Source organism: Amblyraja radiata, chromosome 4 (genome assembly GCF_010909765.2).
Source record: "Amblyraja radiata isolate CabotCenter1 chromosome 4, sAmbRad1.1.pri, whole genome shotgun sequence".
Classification (NCBI taxonomy): Eukaryota; Metazoa; Chordata; class Chondrichthyes; order Rajiformes; family Rajidae; genus Amblyraja; species Amblyraja radiata.
Window position 1 is genome coordinate 81,584,641 of NC_045959.1, and position 20,228 is coordinate 81,604,868.

The 20,228-nt window shown below is 42.1% G+C and overlaps 1 protein-coding gene across 5 annotated transcripts in view; it reads right to left on the reverse strand.

Annotated features, from left to right (window-relative positions):
• Window positions 1-20,228, reverse strand: part of ankrd12 (ankyrin repeat domain 12) — a 194,479-nt gene that overhangs the window by 8,759 nt on the left and 165,492 nt on the right. For all 5 annotated transcript variants that reach the window (XM_033019837.1, XM_033019836.1, XM_033019833.1 and 2 more), the window contains 2 exons: window positions 5,935-10,820; window positions 1,839-1,937 (listed from right to left, as the gene is read on the reverse strand). In XM_033019837.1, the coding sequence (XP_032875728.1) occupies window positions 1,839-1,937; window positions 5,935-10,820 (4,985 nt within the window). The remainder of the gene's footprint in view (window positions 1-1,838; window positions 1,938-5,934; window positions 10,821-20,228) is intronic.

Below are 20,228 nucleotides of genomic sequence, written 5' to 3' on the forward strand. Positions count from 1 at the left end.
ATACTTGAACGTCAAAACACAATTGGTGACACATCGTGTTAATACGATGTTAATAGTGACATTTAACAAGCGCTTAACAATGACCGAATCAAGTGATAAACAATTCCAATTGCTCGAGTATTGTATGTCTGTGGAATGGATGAGCATGGGGGGGATTGTCCCCCATCTCTCAAAACATGGGGGTTTTGTTCTCTTAATGTGTGGATTGTTTTCTTGCTGACATTGATATTGTCTGTTGGCTCAAGTCATCGCTTTTAAAACATGGGGCGGACACAATTTCCTGGCCTTTAATCACACTCACCTTTACTCATACTCACAGGGAACACACACACACACACACCCCTTTAAAAACGCTATTGACACCGACAAGGCCCCGGCCCTGCAGCCACACCGCTGCCTATCCCAGCCTGGTGCCCACTCTCCCACTGCCCTCCCCCGGGGCCACTGCTACCTGCGCCTCGCTCTACCAGGACGTCTTGCCCCGCCTCCGGATGTCTCCCTCCTCCAATCACCGTGCTCTATCCTCAGTCCTGCCCCTACTTCTGTCTCCCTCCTCCAATCATCGCACGGAATCATCATGTCCCGCCCCGCCCCACCCCACTGCGTGCTGACGGACGTCTCTCCCGTCCAATCCATACCCTCGATCATCAGTCCCACCCCCACTGTCTTGCAGAGAGCGGAGATTTTTAATGTTTACGAAAGAACTGCAGATGCTGGAAAAATCAAAGGTCAACAAAAATGCTGGAGAAACTCAGCGGGTGAGGCAGCATCTATGGAGAAGGAATAGGTGACATTTCGGGTCAAGACCCTTCTTCAGATTTTTAATAGATTTTTTTCCACCGAATTTCAAAATACGGATTACAAAACATGGGGGATTGTCCCCCACCTCTCAAAACATGTGGTGGGGGCGGGGGGGATGTACCCCCCCGGGATTTCTGACCATGCTTCTGACAACTGTACAATTGCATTTAAAGGCTGGACTGTATCAGTTTCTTGTTGAGAGACTGGATAGATCAATGACGTTTATATTGACATATTTGCATCATAATATACCCTAAACACACTAAAGTTAAAAAGAGAAAATTTTAATTCTGTTTGTTTTTCAACAGCTGCTGCCTGACATGCTGAATATTTCAGCATTTTTTGCTTCAGGTCTCCAGCATCTGCATTTTTTGATTTTCTAAAATAGATACGTGTCCATTCCAGTGTAAATAAAGTTGTAAATCTGTGATACATATTATTACTGCCAAACATCTTTACTGATTTGAAGCTTCACCTTTACAAGCATAGTTGTTTTATTTACAATTTTTAATAGATAAAGAAATGATAATTTTACAATCTCTCTCTTATTTCTCTCGTCCATAATTCTCTCTCCCTTTTGATTTAGCTTTCTCGATAACAAGAAGCCGCCTGATTCAGGCTCTGTATTGTTTATGTGAGTTCCGTCCGTAAACACGACTGGGTAAGGAGAGACATTGTTAATTTTGTTCTCAGATCCCCTGCAGAGGGCAGTGTGCCAAAATATTTTCTCATCACAACAAACTCCTATTCAAAGCATGCAAGAAAGTCTAGTCTGTCAGCGAATGAAATGTGCAGCTGCCACCCACAAAAATCCATCCATCTCATTATATTCTCAAGTTTATTTATAGACAGTTGTGTAAGCAGGTACAGTTTCTGGTTTATATCACCTACATAGTATAATATTGAAAAAAAGCAAATGCTGCCACATTTTTGGAAGGTATTTTAAATTAAGGATTTGATTTCAAGCGAATCCTTCAGATATGTTCTAAAATGCTGGACAGATTCATAGTTAAAAGAGAAATTTAACAAAACCGTACCCGTTCAATACTATGTTGTAATCGAAGCTTCATTCGAAAGACTTCCTGTTGCCTGAAGAGTTCTTTCAAAGCTTCCGACAGTGATGGAGGAGGAGTTATCTTTAAAAAAAAAGGTATCGAGTGCTCACTGTTGTGATAAATTTTGCATATTAAAAACATTATTTTTTCACTGGTAGATTTAATAGACAATAGACAATAGGTGCAGGAGTAGGCCATTTGGCCATTCGAGCCAGCACCGCCATTCAATGTGATCATGGCTGATCATCCACAATCAGTACTCCGTTCCTGCCTTCTCCCCATATCCCTTGACTCTGCTATCTTTAAGAGCTCTATCTAACTCTCTCTTGAAAGCATCCAGAGAACAGGCCTCCACCGCCCTCTGAGGCAGAGAATTCCAGACTCACAACTCTCTGGGTGAAAAAGTATTTCCTCATCTCCGTTCTAAATGGCTTACCCCTTATTTTTAAATTGTGGCCCCTGGTTCCGGACTCCCCCAACATTGGGAACATGTTTCCTGCCTCTAGCGTGTCCAAACCCTTTATAATCTTATACGTTTCAATAAGATTCCCTCTCATCCATCTAAATTCCAGAGTATACAAGCCCAGCCGCTCCATTCTATCAACATGTGACCGGTGTACAAGGACGCCCAGGTCTCGCTGCATCTCCCCCTTACCTAACCTAACCCCATTGAGATAATAATCTGCCCCCTTGTTTTTGCTGCCAAAGTAGATAACCTCACATTTATCTATATTATACTGCATCTGCCAAGCATCTGCCCACTCACTCAACCTGTCCAGGTCACCCTGCAACCTCCTAACATCCTCTTCACAGTTCACACTGCCACCCAGCTTTATGTCATCCGCAAACTTGTTAGTGTTGCTCCTAATTCCCTCTTCCAAATCATTAATATATATGGTAAACAGTTGCGGCCCCAACACCGACCCTTGCGGCACTCCACTCGCCACTGCCTGCCATTCTGAAAAGGACCCGTTCACTCCTACTCTTTGCTTCCGGTCTGCCAACCAATTTTCTATCCATATCAACACCCTGCCCCCAATACCATGCGCTCTAATTTTAGTCACCTGTCTCCCATGCGGGACCTTATCAAAGGCTTTCTGAAAGTCTAGATACACTACATCCACTGGCACCCCTTCATCCATTTTACTTGTCACATCCTCAAAAAATTCCAGAAGATTAGTCAAGCAAGATTTCCCTTTCATAAATCCATGTTGACTTGGACTAATCCTTTTACTGCTATCCAAATGCCCCATTATTACCTCTTTAATAATTGACTCCAGCATCTTTCCCACCACCGAAGTCAGGCTAACTGGTCTGTAATTCCCCGTTTTCTCTCTCGCTCCTTTCTTGAAAAGTGGGATAACATTAGCTATCCTCCAATCCACAGGAACTAATCCTGAATCTATAGAACATTGGAAAATGATCACCAATGCGTCCACTATTTCTAGAGCCACCTCCCTGTGAACCCTGGGATGCAGACCATCAGGCCCAGGGGATTTATCATCCTTCAGTCCCATTAGCCTACCCAATACTATTTCTCGCCTAATGAAAATTTATTTCAGTTCCTCTACCCCCTTAGATCCTCTGTCCTCCAGTACATCTGGGAGATTGTTTGTGTCTTCCTTAGTGAAGACAGATCCGAAGTACCTATTCAACTCTTCTGTCATTTCCTTGTTGCCCATAATAATTTCACCCGTGTCTGCCTTCAAGGGACCCACATTTGACTTTGCTACTCTTTTTCACTTAACATATCTAAAGAAGCTTTTACTGTCCTTCTTTATATTCCTGGCCAGCTTCCCTTCGTACTTCATCTATTCAGCCCGTATTGCTCGTTTTGTTTCCTTCTGTTGTCCTATGAAAGTTTCCCAATCCTCTGGCTTCTGGCTACTCTTTGCTGTGTTATACATCTTTTATTTTAGTTTTATTCTATCCTTAACTTCTTTTGTCAGCCACGGTTGCCTCCTACTCCCCTTAGAATCTTTCTTCCTTTTTGGAATGAAATGATCCTGCGTCTTCCGGATTATGCGCAGAAATTCCTGCCATTGCAGTTCCACCGTCATTCCTGCTAGGATCCCTTTCCAGTCTACCTTGGCCAGCTCCCCTCTCATGCCTTCATAGTCCCCTTTGTTCAACTGCATCACTGACACTTCCGATTTAATGTTCTCCTTCTCAAATTGCAGATTAAAACTAATCATATTATGATCACTACCTCCAAGCGGTTCCTTTACCTCGAGTTCTCTTATTATATCTGGTTCATTGGACAACACTAAATCCAGAGGTACACAAAAAAGCTGGAGAAACTCAGTGGGTGCAGCAGCATCTATGGAGCGAAGGAAATAGGCAACGTTTCGGGCCGAAACCCTTCTCTTCCTTCGCTCCATAGATGCTGCTGCACTCGCTGAGTTTCTCCAGCTTTTTTGTGTACCTTCGATTTTCCAGCATCTGCAGTTCCTTCTTAAACACTAAATCCAGAATTGCCTTTTCTCTGGTCGGCTCCATTACAAGCTGCTCTAAGAATCCATCTCGGAAGCATTCTACAAACTTTCTTTCTTGGGGTCCTGAACCAACCTGATTTTTCCAGTCTACCTGCATATTGAAATCCCCCATCACCATAGTGGCATTACCTTTGTTACATGCCAGTTTTAACTCCTGCTGCAACTTACACCCTACATCTGGGCTACTATTTGGGGGTCTGTAGATAACACCAATTAGTGTCTTCTTGCCTTTACAATTCCTCAACTCAATCCACAGTGACTCTACCTCGTCAGCCCCTATGTCTTCCCTCGCATAGGACTGTAGCAGTACCACATTACATTACAGTGACCTAATATGGAGTACACAGATTTAGAATGCAGAGTGCGGTGAATAAAAGTTGTGATCCACAAAGCCAAACTGCCTTCTGGGAACATAATGTAGTAAAAATAATAACATACATGGATTTAGAAGGGGCAGGACTAAACCCAATATTCATGAATAAAAAGTACTCAATGTATTGGGAAGACAAAAAGGAAGATGGGGCAACAGTTCTAATTTGGGTACACAACGTGGTGTTGGAAATAGTTGGTGTCCTTGAGGGGACCAGGAAAAAATCTATTTGGTTGTAGTTGTGAAGAATAAAGCTTCAAATAATAATAATAAATAATCTAAGCATCTAAGTAGTGAGCATGGAACAAAGGAACAAATCTGCAGCGAAATTACAATGTTACGCAACAATTAGACTGATGATAGATAGTGCTTTCTGGAGAAAAAAGATGGGTGACATTCTTGGATGGGACCCTCCTTCAAACTGATGAAATTGGGCAACATTAATTTCCAAATTGTCGATTGGTATTGTGCAAGATTAAAGGGAAATAGAGGAGGGAGAATTTCTGAAATATGTTCTTTGACCAGTGGATTCCTAGTCCATCAAGGAAGAGGAAGAAAGCACTGCTGAAAGTGGAGATGGGGAGTGAGGTCAAGTGTCTGTGGAAGAACACTTAGGGAAAAGTGATTATTGTTGCATGAAATGTAATGACGTATCGCAGTAATTAATGCAGTGAATGTAATGCAGTAATGGCGACGAGCATGGATCAATTTAAAGTATAACTTCCAAACTGAAAGAGAGCCAACTTCATTGAGATGAGAAGGGAATTAGCTGGTAAAAATAAATCAAACATTGACAGGAAAAATTGCTATAGGCAAAATGTTTTATATACATCAAGCTGGTACATCAGCTTATTGATGTTTGCTGAGGAAGAGGATTCAGACACAATGTTAGAAGAGATGGAGAGTAAATTAGGCAAAAACTGATAGCCAGGATGTGCCACAAAGGCCACTGCATTTCGTTGTCTCTGTACTGGACACTGAACAATGACAATAAAGTTTGAATCTGAATCTGACTATGCATAGAATGGGTAACTTGCCTGATCTGGATGGTGAATATGTCATTAATTAAGGATTCACCATTATCATCTCAATAAACTCACTTGAATACACAATTCAAGCAAGATTGTTATATCGTTTTCACAAAACTGAGTTTATGGCTTTTATCATATAGAATAACCATATCAATGCAATTACTTTAGATGATAACACTTACAGTTGGTATACAAAGTTTACTCAAAGGGTTTCCATCCAGTAGATATGATCCAGTAAAGGTGACAAACTCATCGTAAAACTGTGGTGCTTGTGGCGTGACGCTACACAGCACTTTACGCTTTTCTTCTATTTTCCTTCTAATGTGGAGATACTCATAGTAAGGGTTTGCCTTTTCCGAATGGTAAGGTTGAATCTCTTCTAATTTTAAAGAATCTACAATGGCTGCCAGTGACTGCTGTGTCTTTTCCTTAGCTTGCTGCAAGGTGGATTTCACTTGCGTGGGATGCGGAACTCGTGACAACTTTCGCTTATGTGGATGGTGTACCTGACCTTCCTCCTCCTCTGTTAACTTAGATTTACTTTTAGCAGGCATTGAAGATTCTGTGTCCTTATCACAGACCTGCGTACAGTTGACTGCAGACTGTTTGCTTTGATTGGCTAATAAGCTTGCTCTGTTGCGAGTAATCCTCTGAGGGATATCTTGTTCTGCGCGGTCGGCTTCCATTCGTTCTTCTGATTCCTCCTTTATTGATTCAGTGGACTGCCTTAGGTCATCTGATGCTGCTTCAAGCATCACCTCAGGGTCCTGACCAGCAGTTGCAAAATCTTGGGAGACTTCCATCTCTAGTGAGGAATCTTGGTCCTGAGCTTTACTTTCCAAAGACTGAGGCTGGTCGTTCACTGAATGTTGGTGTCCATGTTCAGTGGAAGGTGTCACTTCGGGCTGTTCTTCCTTTGGCTCAGCTTGCATTTCATCAACTGAGGCTCCTGGTACTTTGTCCAAAGCAGAGGTCTCTTGATTACAAGCTGGCTCATGACCAGCTATAACAGTCACTTTTGTACCTTCCACCTCTTCCTGTGGTTCAATAAATAAACTCTGTACAGTCTTTGTTTGGTCCACAATATGTTCATTAATATTGCTGCCAACTGATAATGGCGGAGAGGAGTTTTCCTCCAAGCCTTGCATTTCACTTGGTTTGCAATCATTTGATGGATCTTCCATAGTCTTTTGATTTACGAGATCAACATTTACATCAATATGAGGACATTTAACACCCTGGTCATCAGCTAGCCCCGAAGATTCTGTATGTGGTTTGCATGAAATGGGACTCTGATCTGCATCTTGCAAAGTTTGAGTTTGTGGTAAGTCTTCTTGAGTTCCTCCACATTTTGGCCAAAAGAGCAGCCGAGGGGCAACATCACTGTCCGATGATGATCGCGTGCACGAAGAATTAGATGAATGTGTAGGCGAAATATACGATGGTGTTTCAAGGAGATTTGTCACTTGGGAAGACTCACTGCAAAGTTTCTGTGGAGACTTGGCTAGTTGTTCTGATGTTATCTGGTCTGAACAACCCCACTCTTGAGGAACATGCTGTAAAGGGCTAAAATTGTTTTTCTCGCATGCCGCTGTGGTTGTGTAGCCATCAGTGCTACTGTGCGAAGGAACATCAAGCCTATCATATGATATTTCCATTGGTTTATCTGGCTGAATTTCACTATTCAAACAGTTTAGTTGTGGCTGTACCACAGGCATCTGCTGACAAGTACTTTGCACGTTTATGCTGTTGGGAGTTGTATTCTGTGATAAATAATTAGTGTCGCTTGGTACAATTACAGCAGGAGACTGTAAACAAGAAGTGCTATTACATGTGCCCTCTTCAGGGCCACTGTCCGGAAGTGGTTCCGATCGAGGAGAGGTGCAAGCCTGGCTTTGTGCTGCTGGTGAAAAACTATATTGCTTTTCACTCAAAAGTGGCAGGTTAACTTCGAGCTGCTTGTGTAACAGTTTATCATGGTCATTTGCCACAGCTGGTACACTGCATCTCCGAACATCACCCACAGATCGGCATTCATTCTCACCTCTAGCATTGTCAGCAGACACTGATCGCAAATAAGATCCTGGAAGTTTACTGGAATGTGGTGATTTAAGTCGATCTGGCAAATCAGCCAAAACATCAGAGTCTCGGTCATATACGGCAGGGGATTTGGCACTGGAGGGAAATACGGACTGTGAAAAGGAAGACTGAGATTCAGAACCCTCAATGGTGAAATCCGAATCATAGTCTGTTAAAGGCCGTGGTGTTGCTACAGCCGAAGTCTGGCATGAATCTTCTGAACTTGCAACAGAAATCATTGAAATGGATCTTGAAGTCAGTCCCATACGATCACGCTCTTGTCTGGGAGATGCAGTTAAATTACTTTCACAACTTATGAGGGGTTTTGGAGTTTCTGACAAATTCGGTTTTATATCAGCAGTCAATGATCTCACATTGTTAACATCTTTTAGCTGTTTGTCTTTCAAATGTACCTCTGATGGATCTGAACTTTTTGACCTTGTAAGTTCTTTGCTTGTGGTCGAACTCTTGAGTTTTTCTCTTTCTTTTATTTTTGAGAGATCAATGCCAGACCGATGCCTCTGTCTTTCCTTTTCTTTCATTTTTATCTTCTCTTTATGTTTCTTGTGCCATTGCTCAATCTCCAGATCCTTTAGACTTAGCATTCTTTCAAAACTGGTTTGCATCAAGTCATCATTTACAAGTCTCTTCTCTTTTGGTCGCACGTCCTTTGTGGCACCAGAATCTTTAGACTTCAGTTTGTCAGCTTCTGGTTCTTTCAGCTTTGCTTTAACAGAAGCATTGATGGGTACTTTGTCTTTTTGCCTGTCTTTTTCCTTCTTTTCCCTATCTTTTATTTCAGGAGTTTTCGGAAAATCATCCTTGGTTTTATCCTTTGAGGAAAATGATTTATCGTGAGATCCTTTGCTGCTCTCAAGTGTGCTGCGTCTCTTCTCATCATGCTTGGTGTTTGTCACAGGGTCACCATCTTTTTCCCGAGATTTCTCTTTCTTCTTCTCTTTTTCTATATCTCTTTCCTTTTCCTTTACTTTAACTTTATCAGATTTATTCAGAATGCTGTCCTGTGACTCTTTTTCTGAAAACTTAGCCTTCTTCTCATTAGTATGCTTCTCTTTTTCCCCTTTGTCCTTTATGCCACTAGAATGACGCTCCCTGTCATTTTTTTCTCTCTCATGCTTTTTGTCCAATTTTTCTTTGCTCTTTTCTTTTTCCTCAGGTTTTTTGACAGAGAAAACATTCTTCAATTTATCATTTTCCCGGTGGATTTTTTCTGAAGTGGAGTACAAGCTACCAGATCGATCTTTCTCTTTTGTCCTTTCTCCACTCTCTTGTAATTTACAACATGATTTCTCCTGTGATTTCTCATGAGTCTCTGATTTCTCTTTCTCCATCCTATTCTCGTGTTTTATTTTCTTCTCCCTGTCGGAATATTTTCTCTCTAACTTTTCCAAGTCCCTTTCTTTGGTGGGGGATTTCTTTTCACTTTTCTCCTTGCTTTCCTTCTTTTCTTTATCTGGAGTATCAGATTTATCTTTATCTGCACCTTTTTCTTTCTCAAACAACTCTGTATGCTCTTTCTTCAGAAAAACGCTTGAGTAAAGTGAATCATCTTTGTCTGCAAGTACAATTTCCTTCCTTTCTTCTAGATTTGTAAGTTTAATTTCTTTTTCTTCTTTGTAGTGCTTTTCCTTTTTGTTCTTTTTAGACTTTTCCTTTTCTCTCTCCTCTTTGAAGACTTTCTCTTCCTTAAAATACTTCTCCTTAGATACTTTTTCTTCCCTAATAGTTTTATCTTTCAATGACTTTTCTGCAAGAGCCATGTTTGAATTTTCATCCTTGAATGTTTCATTAGTGTCATCATTTTTGAAGAAGTTCTCTTTCCAATATTCTCTATCAAACTCAGGGTATATTTTTTCACTCTCTTTTTGTCTATGTTTTCCCTTTTCATTTTCATGTTCCTTTTTAATTTTGTTTTTCTCTTTATCTTTCTGCTTTAGTTTATGCTTTTTTATTACTTTGCCATCCTTGTCAGTCTTCTTAAAAACCTCTTCCATGTTATCAAATACGCTCGTCTCCTCCTCTTTGCTTCTCAGTCCAGAATTTTCACCAGATTCTACACTTGGATCCTTTTTGCGATGCTTTGTCTTTGTATTGTATTTAAAAGACTTATTGCTGGAACTCTCAGAGGTATAGTCAGAATCTGTAAGGTGATCAAATCGAACCACCTCAGATTGGAAAGTTATTTCTGATGCTCCTGAAGACGGGACAGTTTTAGCATTTTCCTGTTTAAGTGGCTTTCCTCGTAAATTACATGCATGCTTTGGAGACTTTGCAGTTGAAAGGTGGAACTGATGACCTGATGAATCATCTTTCAAAGACTTTCTAAATGAATCCTCTTCTCTTGAGTGGTCTAATGAGTCCAGAGCAGAGCAAGTGGAAAAAAGCATCAGTTTAGCATTTTCCTTTTCTTCCTTCTCCTCCTTGAACTCCTGGTTCTCTTTATTCTTACTTTGTTTCTTCTGTTTTTTCTTCCCTTTTCCTTTCTCTTTCTGCTCAAGAGTGACTGGGTTTTCTTTCTTTGTCCGTGCATCTGATTTGCTGCAATCTGGAACAACTTCTAGCGAGCTGGTTGAACATATTTTTTTCTCTTGATGCAATTCATCATCTGAGCTATCGGAGCTAGACGAAACAAGAACTCTTGCTGACTTCTGCTTTTTAATTTTGAATGGTTTCTGAAATTCCAGCTTTGGAGGTGTTAAATAGCTGCTGTTCTCTTTTACAACGCTCTTTTTACCATCTCCTCTTCGAATCCGTTTCTGATCTACTAGCTTGCTTATTTCGTCTTCTTCTTCATCAATATCATCATCATCATCATCCTTGAATTCATATTCATCCAGGGCAGATGATGCAATCGATTTGCACGGTGTCAATTGCTGGTTAGCATCGTTTTTTAATTCTTTTTCCGCTTCAGAATCATCCACATTATCATCTACACTAGATGGGTTCACAGAAGGTAACTCTTCTGATTCTAGAAGTACAAAAACAAAATTAGTTTATTGTAAGAAAGACATATTTTCAATTCATATTGCAAAGATTTTGAAATAATAATAATAATAATAAATTTTATTTGCGGGCGCCTTTCAAAGTCTCAAGGACACCTTACAGAGATTAACAAGAGAGAAAAAACATATAGTCGGAGTAAAATAAATAATAAGGACATCACCAATACACAAATTAAAGACAGAAATCGCTCCAAAGACAAAAAATCAAAAACACAATGTGAAGAGAGAGCAGCGGCAGCTAAAGCGCGCCAGCGTCCACTCTCCCTTCCGGCCTGCTTCGTATAATAGCATATGAAAATATTTGTATTTACCTAGTAACAATCAGACATTTTTCCCTTTATATTTCATGCAAGAGGTACATTGCTCTTGGAACTCAACATAACCAAAATATATATTTTCCAAAATCCACAAAATAGCAAAACAGAGACTATAATACCAGATTACATAATAGTTCAAAAGGCAATTATTTTCAATTAATGATACAAATTTTAAAATGATCAGCTGCACAACTAGAAATGTTCTAAAATAAAATACCAAGAACACTGTGGATTGATTTTGTAGACAAAATAGGAAAGATTAGATCATTACATATACACCAGGGTGCACTGAAATTCTTGGTTCACATGAAGCTCCGAGTATATAATAAAAAGAAGAGATATTACAATAAATATAATGACTAATTCGAAAGAGCTGAATGGTAGAAAGATCGTAAAGCGATCTGAAGTAGCACAACAAAAAACTAAACTGCAATAACAGAATAACTGAATGTGGAGTTAAGAATAAGAGGCAGCACTTCCAGGAAGAGAGTGTGAAAGAGGTAATTGGTTCAGGAGTCTGATAGCCGTGGGGAAGAAGCTGTTCTTAAATTTAGATGTCTGGGCTTTTAAGTTCCTGCAACTGCTTCTAGAAGTCATAAAAGACAAAAGGGAATGGATAAGGTTGCAGGTACCTTGACAATACTTCCAGCCTTCCGTGTCTCTAAAGGACCAGGACTGCCAGTTTAGTTCTTGCACGAACGTCAATTAATAAGCTGCCCTCGGAAGTCTCGATGCGGGTTGGATCAACGGCTGCCCACGGGCCGAGTCACCACTTTCGTGGCAGGGCCGAGGTTTTCCAAATCTGTTAAAAAGGTGGTAATGCGGGCATGCCGGCCACCCTGCTGTCAGACGCGGGTCTCTCGAGGGGAGTCCAATGGTACCGGAATGCCTATGCCAATGAAGAAACTGGACCGCAAAGTCGACTACGGTGACGGATCTGCCGGCTCCGGCCGGGCCAGAATTCCAGAGCCCTGGTCGAAGGCAGTAAATTTAACCCATCGATCGGCGGTGGAAGTCGGCTATGGGAATGGATTTGCCGACTTCGGCTGGGCCAGAGTTCAAGAGCCCTAGGCACATGGGGAAAATTCGACCTGCTGATCAGCACGGAAGCGCCAATGAGGTCATGATCGGCTGCCTCACCCAGCCTTTGTGTTAAAAAATGTCATGGGGACTTCCTGGAGAGGGGGGGGGGGGGAGATTTTCAAGTGCACTCTCGTGATTTTGTCCGGATTAGAGGAGGGGCCGGAGCACCAGTTGCCAGAAAGTGTTTGATCTGTAGAAAGTGTTAGCACATCTGTAGAAATTCAAATGAATCCTCGTGGACAAACAAAGTCTTCTCATATTCAAGAGTAAATACGCTGATGTGCTTTCTGCATCACTGCATCAGTGTGAAAGAACCAGGTTAGGTTGCTGGTGATATGGACGCCATGAACCTGAAATCTGTCAAACATCTCTATAGCAGCTTGGTTGATGACAGGATTTTGTTCACCCTCTTGCTTCTTTATGTCAACAGCCAACTTTTCTTCTTGCTGATGTTAGGGGCTAGTTGTTGTTCTGACATCATGATACAAACATCGTGATCGCTTTCCTGCATTTCTGGGACACAGTTACGGGGAGAAAGCAGGAGAATGGAGTTGAGGGGCAACGACAGATCAGCCATGATTGAATGGCGGTGTAGACTTGATGAACCGAATGGTCTAATTCTGTTCCTAGAACTTATTGTGATTGCTGACCCATCCAACAGCAGTCGTTGGTAAACTTAAAGGTCAACCTGGCGCTGAACTTACCCACACAGTCATTGGTGAACAGGTAGTAGAGACTGAACACGCAACCCTGAGGAGCACCAGTGTTTACGGTCAGGGTGGAAGAAATGTTATCACCAATTGTAATCAAGTAAGGTCTGGTGGTTAGGAAGCCCGGAAGCCAGTTGCAGATTGTGGGTGTAATACCAAGATCCAGAAGTTTAGAGATGAGCTTACTCTGTACTATGGTGTTGAAGGCCGAGTTGAACAACATCCTGACATAGGTGTTCTTATCATCAAGGTGATCCAAGATTGAAGTGTTATACAAGGGTGATGACATCCTCAGCCAATCTATTTTTGCTGTACAAAAATTGCAAGGGGTCTAGATTGTCCAGGAGATTGGCCCTATAACCAATCTTTCATATCACTTTCATTATGGTCAGTGTTAGAGCTACTGCATGGTAATCACTGAGACAAGGCATTTTACCTTTCTTGGGGACTGAAATGATGGAGGTTACCTTGAGGCAAATGGGGACCGTAGAATTGAGAGATTGAAGACGTTGGTGAAGACTGAAGACGAGCTAGCTGATTGGCGCAATTTCAGAACCTGTTCTGGGATGCCATTCAAGTCCGTCAGCTTTCAAGAGTTTATCCTTGTGAGAGCAGATCTGACCTCTGCCAATGAGATGTATGGGACAGCTTGGTTGAACTTTGTTTGTTCAAAATGGGTGTAAAAGGCATTGAGCTCATCCAGTAGATATGTGTAGTTGCCAGAGATTGTCACCAATTTCATTTTATAGCCAGTGATAAGCCCTACCATAGTTGCAGGGCATCCACTTAATTGTATTGAGCTTCCAGCTTTGTTTTACAATTCTCTTTCAGTACCCCAGATGGCCCTGCAGAGATCATACTTGGTCGTTTTGTATAGTATGGGGTCTTCCTTCTTGAAAGCCTTGGACCTGGACTTTAGCAGAGTGAATCTCCCCATTCATCCAAACTGTCATTTTCAGAACGTAGTCATTAACACTTTTCTTGATGAAACTGGTTATGACTGTGACATTCTCATTCAGGCTGGATGAAGTGGTCTTGAACATTTTCCATCCATTGAGTCAAGACAGTCTTCAAATAGATCCTCTGTCTCCTCAGAACACAGCTGTATTCCTCACTTATTATTACCTCAGTCTCCTTCTGTAAGCTGGCAAGAACAGCATCAACAGATAATCAGATTTAAGATATAAATCATCCAAAATTGGATTGGGATATGGAAAATGTTATGAAAGAGAGGAACTTATTTTATTACTTTTGTTTTGGGTTATTTTCTTAGTCCGTAGGATGAAACTCCAAGTAGGAAACACCACATGTACTGCTTCGCCACAATAGACAAAAATGGATAGCACTGAACATAGACTTAATATAGTCCAATTCATGAATAGAGTAAAAAGATTAAAAGTGATATTTTTCTTGACTAAATAGAACAAGAATCGGTTAATAAAAATCACAAATTGGCAATGGTAATTATTTAAGTAGCCGATAGGAATTTTTACTTTGTGCAGTCTTATCTCCTTTCTACCTTCTGGGAGAAGATAGAGGAGCCTGAAAGCCCAGATGTTGAGACTGAAGGACAGCTTCTTGTCCACTGCTACCAGAGTCCTGAATCAATCTCGTTTACAGAGATGCTGCTACTAATACTGACTCCACCATTCTGCTGTTTTGCATTCGCTGTTGTATATATTGATATTTCATAATTATTATGTATGCTGTGTGCTCTATGAGCTCAATCATTCATGGAATTTCATTGCACCCTGGTGTATACGACCATAAACTAACCTGACCTGAATCCAAGGGCAAAGTGCTAATGTCAAAGAATGCGATTCTCAGAAAGAAATTTGAACAAAGCTTGCATTGAGAGTGGTACGAATAGATAAGTAAGTTACCAGCGGAAAACAGAGGAAACAAATTGAAATGTTAGTTACAGTGCCCTCCATAACGTTTGGGACAAAGACCCATCATTTATTTATTTGCTTCTTGTATTCCATAATTTGAGTTTGTAATTTAAAAAAAATCACATGTGGTTAAAGTGCACATCGTCAGATTTTAATAAAGGCCATTTTCATACATTTTGGTTTCACCATGTAGAAATTACAGCAGTGTTTATACATAGTCCCCCCCATTTCAGGACACCATAATGTTTGGGACACAGCAATGCCATGTAATAGAAAGTAGTCATGTTTAGTATTTTGTTGCATATCCTTTGCATGCAATGACTGCTTGAAGTCTGTGATTCATGGACATCACCAGCTGCTGGGTGTCTTCTCTGGTGATGCTCTGCCAGGCCTGTAGTGCAACCATCTTTAGCTTATGCTTGTTTTGGGGGCTAGATGCCTTCACTTTTCTCTTCAGCACATAAAAGGCATGCTCAATTGGGTTCAGATCGGGTGATTGACTTGGCCACTCAAGAATTTACCATTTTTTAGCTTTGAAAAACTCCTTTGTTGCTTTAGCAGTATGTTTGGGATCATTGTCTTGCTGTAAAATAAACTGCCAGCCAATATGTTTTGAGGCATATTTTTTTAAACTTGAGCAGATAGGATGTGAGGCTGACCTACCGGACGTGAGCACACAGTTAGCTGCAGACTCCGCCCAGGACAGGAAGGCTCTGCAGGAACGGAAGGGACGTCACGACCGCGGTGCCACAGGTGCTGTCGCCGAGGGAGGACGGACGGAGCCGTGGCTCGAGAGACTAACAGAGACTAACAGAGGCAAAGAGGTTTGCCACGCACTGCAAGGGAGCAGTGGACCAGACAGGAAGAGCGGACGGAATTACCACTAGACAGCCAAACCAGTAGGTAATTTACGGCTGGGGTGAGTACTTTCCCATTTATAGGAGGTAGGATTATATAAATAAGGGGTGTATCAATACAGTAGGGGATTCTTAAATAGGACCAGTTAATTACTTATATAAGATGGGCGGTCAGGAGATGTGCCAATACTGCGAGATGTGGGAATTTGTCGACACCATTGATGTAGAAGATCCCTACAGCTGCAGTAAGTGTTTGAGGCTAGAGGAACTCCAGCTCCGCATTGATGAGCTGGAGACCCAACTTCATACGCTGTGGTACATCAGGGAGGGGGAGTATTACCTGGATGTTTTGTGCCAGGGGATGGTCACACCGACCAGTTTAACTAATTCAGTAGGCAGTGAGCAAGGAAAGGAAGGTGTGGCCATAAGCGAGGCAGGTAGGGGGAACCAGGAGGAGATGCGGCAGGAGCCACAGCCCTTGTCCCTGACGAGCATGACCGAGGCTCTTACTCAATGTAAGGACGGGATCAGGGGCTGTGGGAGGGATGAGCAACCTGGCTGCAGCACCGTGGATCAGGGGGCCATTCAAGAGGGGGGAGTTAGAAGAAATGCCGTAGTGATAGGGGATAGTATTATTCGGGGGGTAGATAAGGTTCTCTGCGGCCAGCAGAACATGTCCCGAAGGCTGTGTTGCCTACCCGGTGCTAGGGTTAAGGATATCTCTGCGATGCTGGAGAGAAATTTGCAGTGGGAGGGGGAGGATCCAGTGGTCGTGGTCCATGTGGGGACCAATGACATAGGAAGGACGAGGAAGGAGGATCTGCTGAAGGAGTTTGAGCAGTTAGGGAATAAATTAAAAAGCAGAACCTCGAGGGTACTGATCTCCGGATTGCTACCTGAGCCACGGGCCAAATCGGCGAGGGTACGTAAAATTAAAAAGCTGAATGCGTGGCTCAAAGACTGGTGTGGGAATAATGGGTTTGGTTTCTTGGGCCACTGGCACCAGTACTGGGACAGGGGGGATCTGTTCTGTAAGGACGGACTTCACCTGAACGGTGCTGGGACTGGGGTCCTGGCAAATCATATAACTAGGGCAGTAGAGAGGTCTTTAAACTAAGTAGCGGGGGGGAGGTATCAAGGGGGGTAATAACGGCAGGGGTAGAGGAAATAGAGCAGGGTATCAGTGGGGAAGCGGAAAGTCAAAATGTGACAGGAGACAGAATGTGTGAAGATAAAGCTCTAGATGTAAAAGGGGCAAAAACGGAAAGGAAGGGTAGTAAAAATCATCTGAAAGTGCTTTATCTAAATGCACGGAGTATTCGTAATAAGATAAATGAATTAACGGTGCAATTAAGTATATATAGTTATGATATCGTGGCCATTACGGAGACATGGCTGCAAGGGGATCAGGACTGGGAGTTAAATATAGAGGGGTACTCGACAATTAGGAAAGATAGACAGGAAAGAAAGGGAGGAGGGGTGGCCCTTTTAATAAGGGAGGGAATAACGGCAATAGAGAGGAAGGATATTGCGTTGAAGGATCAGGATAGTGAAACAGCTTGGGTACAGATAGAGAATAACAAGGGGAAAAAAACACTAGTGGGTGTAATTTATAGACCTCCAAATAGCTGTGACGCTGTTAGTCAGAACATAAATCTGCAAATAGTTGACGCATGTAAAAAGGGAACTGCTGTAATCATGGGGGACTTCAATTTTCATATTAATTGGGCAAACCAAACTGGGCAGGATAGACTAGAGGAAGAGTTTATAGAATGTATTAGAGACGGGTTCCTAGAACAGTATGTCACAGAACCGACAAGGGGGGAGGCAATCTTGGATCTGGTCCTGTGTAATGAAGCAGGATTAATTAAAAATGTCATAGTTAGGGACTCGTTGGGAACAAGTGACCACAATATGGTCGAATTCCATATTCAAATAGAAGGGGAGCAGGTTGAAACTCAGGCTAGGGTGCTTAGTCTAAATAAGGGGGATTATGAAGGTATGAGGACTGAGCTGATCAAAGTTGACTGGGATAGCAGACTCAAGAATAAGACGGTACATGAGCAGTGGTGTACGTTTAAGGGTCTACTGTATAACCTTCAAGAAAAATTTATTCCTATGAAGAAAAAAAGGGGTAAGGGTAAGAACAGTCAGCCATGGCTCAGTAAAACTATAAAGGATAGTATTCGGCTGAAGGCAAGGGCATATAAGGTAGCCAGAGATAGTGGGAGGGTAGAGGATTGGGAAGCATTTAAAGGTCAGCAAAAAATAACTAAGAGATTAATTAAGACGGGGAAAATAGACTATGAAAGGAATTTAGCAAACAACATAAAAACTAATAGTAAGAGTTTTTATAGCTATATAAAAAGAAAAAGGGTGGCTAAGGTGAACGTTGGTCCATTGGAGGGAGAGACTGGAGAGTTGTTGGTGGGGAACATGAAAATGGCAAAGGCATTAAACGAGTATTTTGTATCAGTCTTCACCATAGAAGACACAAAAAATATTCCAACGCTGGATAAACAGGGGGCGGTAGGAATGGAGGAGCTAAATACTATTAAGATCACCAAGGAGGTGGTATTAGGGAAATTAATGAGACTGAAGGAGGATAAATCCCCTGGGCCTGATGGATTACATCCAAGGGTCTTGAGGGAGATAGCGGTGGGGATTGTGGATGCATTGGTGATAATTTTCCAAAACTCCCTGGAGGCAGGAACGGTCCCAGTGGATTGGAAAATGGCCAATGTAACACCTATATTTAAAAAAGGAAGTAAACAGAAGGCGGGTAACTACAGACCGGTTAGTCTAACATCGGTGGTGGGTAAAATGTTAGAGACAATTATTAAAGAAACACTAACGGGGCACTTGGATAAACATGACTTCATCGGACAGAACCAGCATGGTTTTGTGAAGGGGAAGTCCTGTTTAACGAATCTGCTTGAATTCTTTGAGGAAGTAACAACCCGGGTGGATAAAGGGGAACCGGTGGATGTGGTATACTTGGACTTCCAAAAGGCTTTTGACAAGGTGCCACATAAGAGACTATTGCTAAAAATAAAAAATTATGGGATTGGGGGTAATATATTAGCATGGGTAGAAGATTGGCTAACAAATAGGAAGCAGAGAGTGGGGATAAATGGTTCATACTCGGGATGGCAACCGGTAACTAGCGGGGTTCCGCAAGGGTCGGTGCTGGGACCCCAGTTGTTCACAATTTATATAAATGATTTGGAGGAGGGAACCAAGTGTAATATATCAAAATTTGCGGACGATACAAAAATGGGAGGAAAAGTAGGGGATGAGGAGGATAGGAAGAGTCTGCAAAAGGATATAGATAAGCTAGGTGAGTGGGCAACAACTTGGCAGATGAAGTTTAATACTAATAAATGTGAAGTCATTCACTTTGGGAAAAAAAATGATAGGGCAAGTTATTTTCTAAATGAGGAGGAGCTGCGTTGTAATGCAACGCAAAGGGATCTAGGGGTATTAGTACATGAATCACTAAAAGTTAGTATGCAGGTGCAGCAAGCAATCAGGAAGGCCAATGGAGTTTTGGCCTTTATTGCTAGGGGGATTGAGTATAAAAACACGGAGGTCTTGCTGCAGCTGTACACAGTATTAGTGAGACCACATTTGGAATACTGTGTACAGTTCTGGGGTCCATACTTAAGAAAGGATGTACTAGCCCTGGAGGCAGTGCAGCGAAGGTTTACAAGATTAATTCCTGCAATGAGGGGATTGACATATGAGGAAAGGTTAAGTAGGCTGGAACTCTACTCTTTGGAGTTTAGAAGAATGAGAGGCGATCTCATTGAAACATATAAGATCGTGAGGGGCCTTGATCGGGTGGATGCACCGAGGATGTTCCCAATGATCGGGGAAACTAGAACTAGGGGACATAGTTGCAGAATAAGGGGGGGCTCTTTTAAAACTGAGATGAGGAAGAACTTCTTCACCCAGAGGGTGGTTAATTTATGGAATTCACTGCCCCAGGGAGCAGTGGAAGCAGAAACTTTAAATATATTTAAGACTAAAATAGATGGTTTTTTAGCTGCCAAGGGGATAAGGGGCTACGGGGAGAGGGCAGGGATATGGACCTAGGTATGGTTAGTATAGTAAGACCTGAGTGATCTCCTGGACAAGTGTCGATCGCCTGGATTGGGGTCGGAGAGGAATTTCCCGGATTTTTTTCCCGAATTGGACCTGGGTTTTTATCCGGTTTTTTGCCTCCCCCAGGAGATCACGAGGTTTTTGGGGTGGAGAGGGGTGATAGTGGTATAAAGGGGAGGGTAGTGTCTTGTGTTCTGTGTCTTGTGTCTACTGTTTGTGGGTAAGTGTGTCTGTTTAGTGTTCAGCCATGAGCGAATGGCGGTGCGGGCTCGACGGACCTGGTGGTCTACTCTCGCACCTACTTTCTATGTTTCTATGTTTCTATGTCTATACAGTTCAAAATTCATTATACTACGACCATCAGCAGTTGGTAGGCAAAAATGCTGGAGAAACTCAGCGGGTATGGCA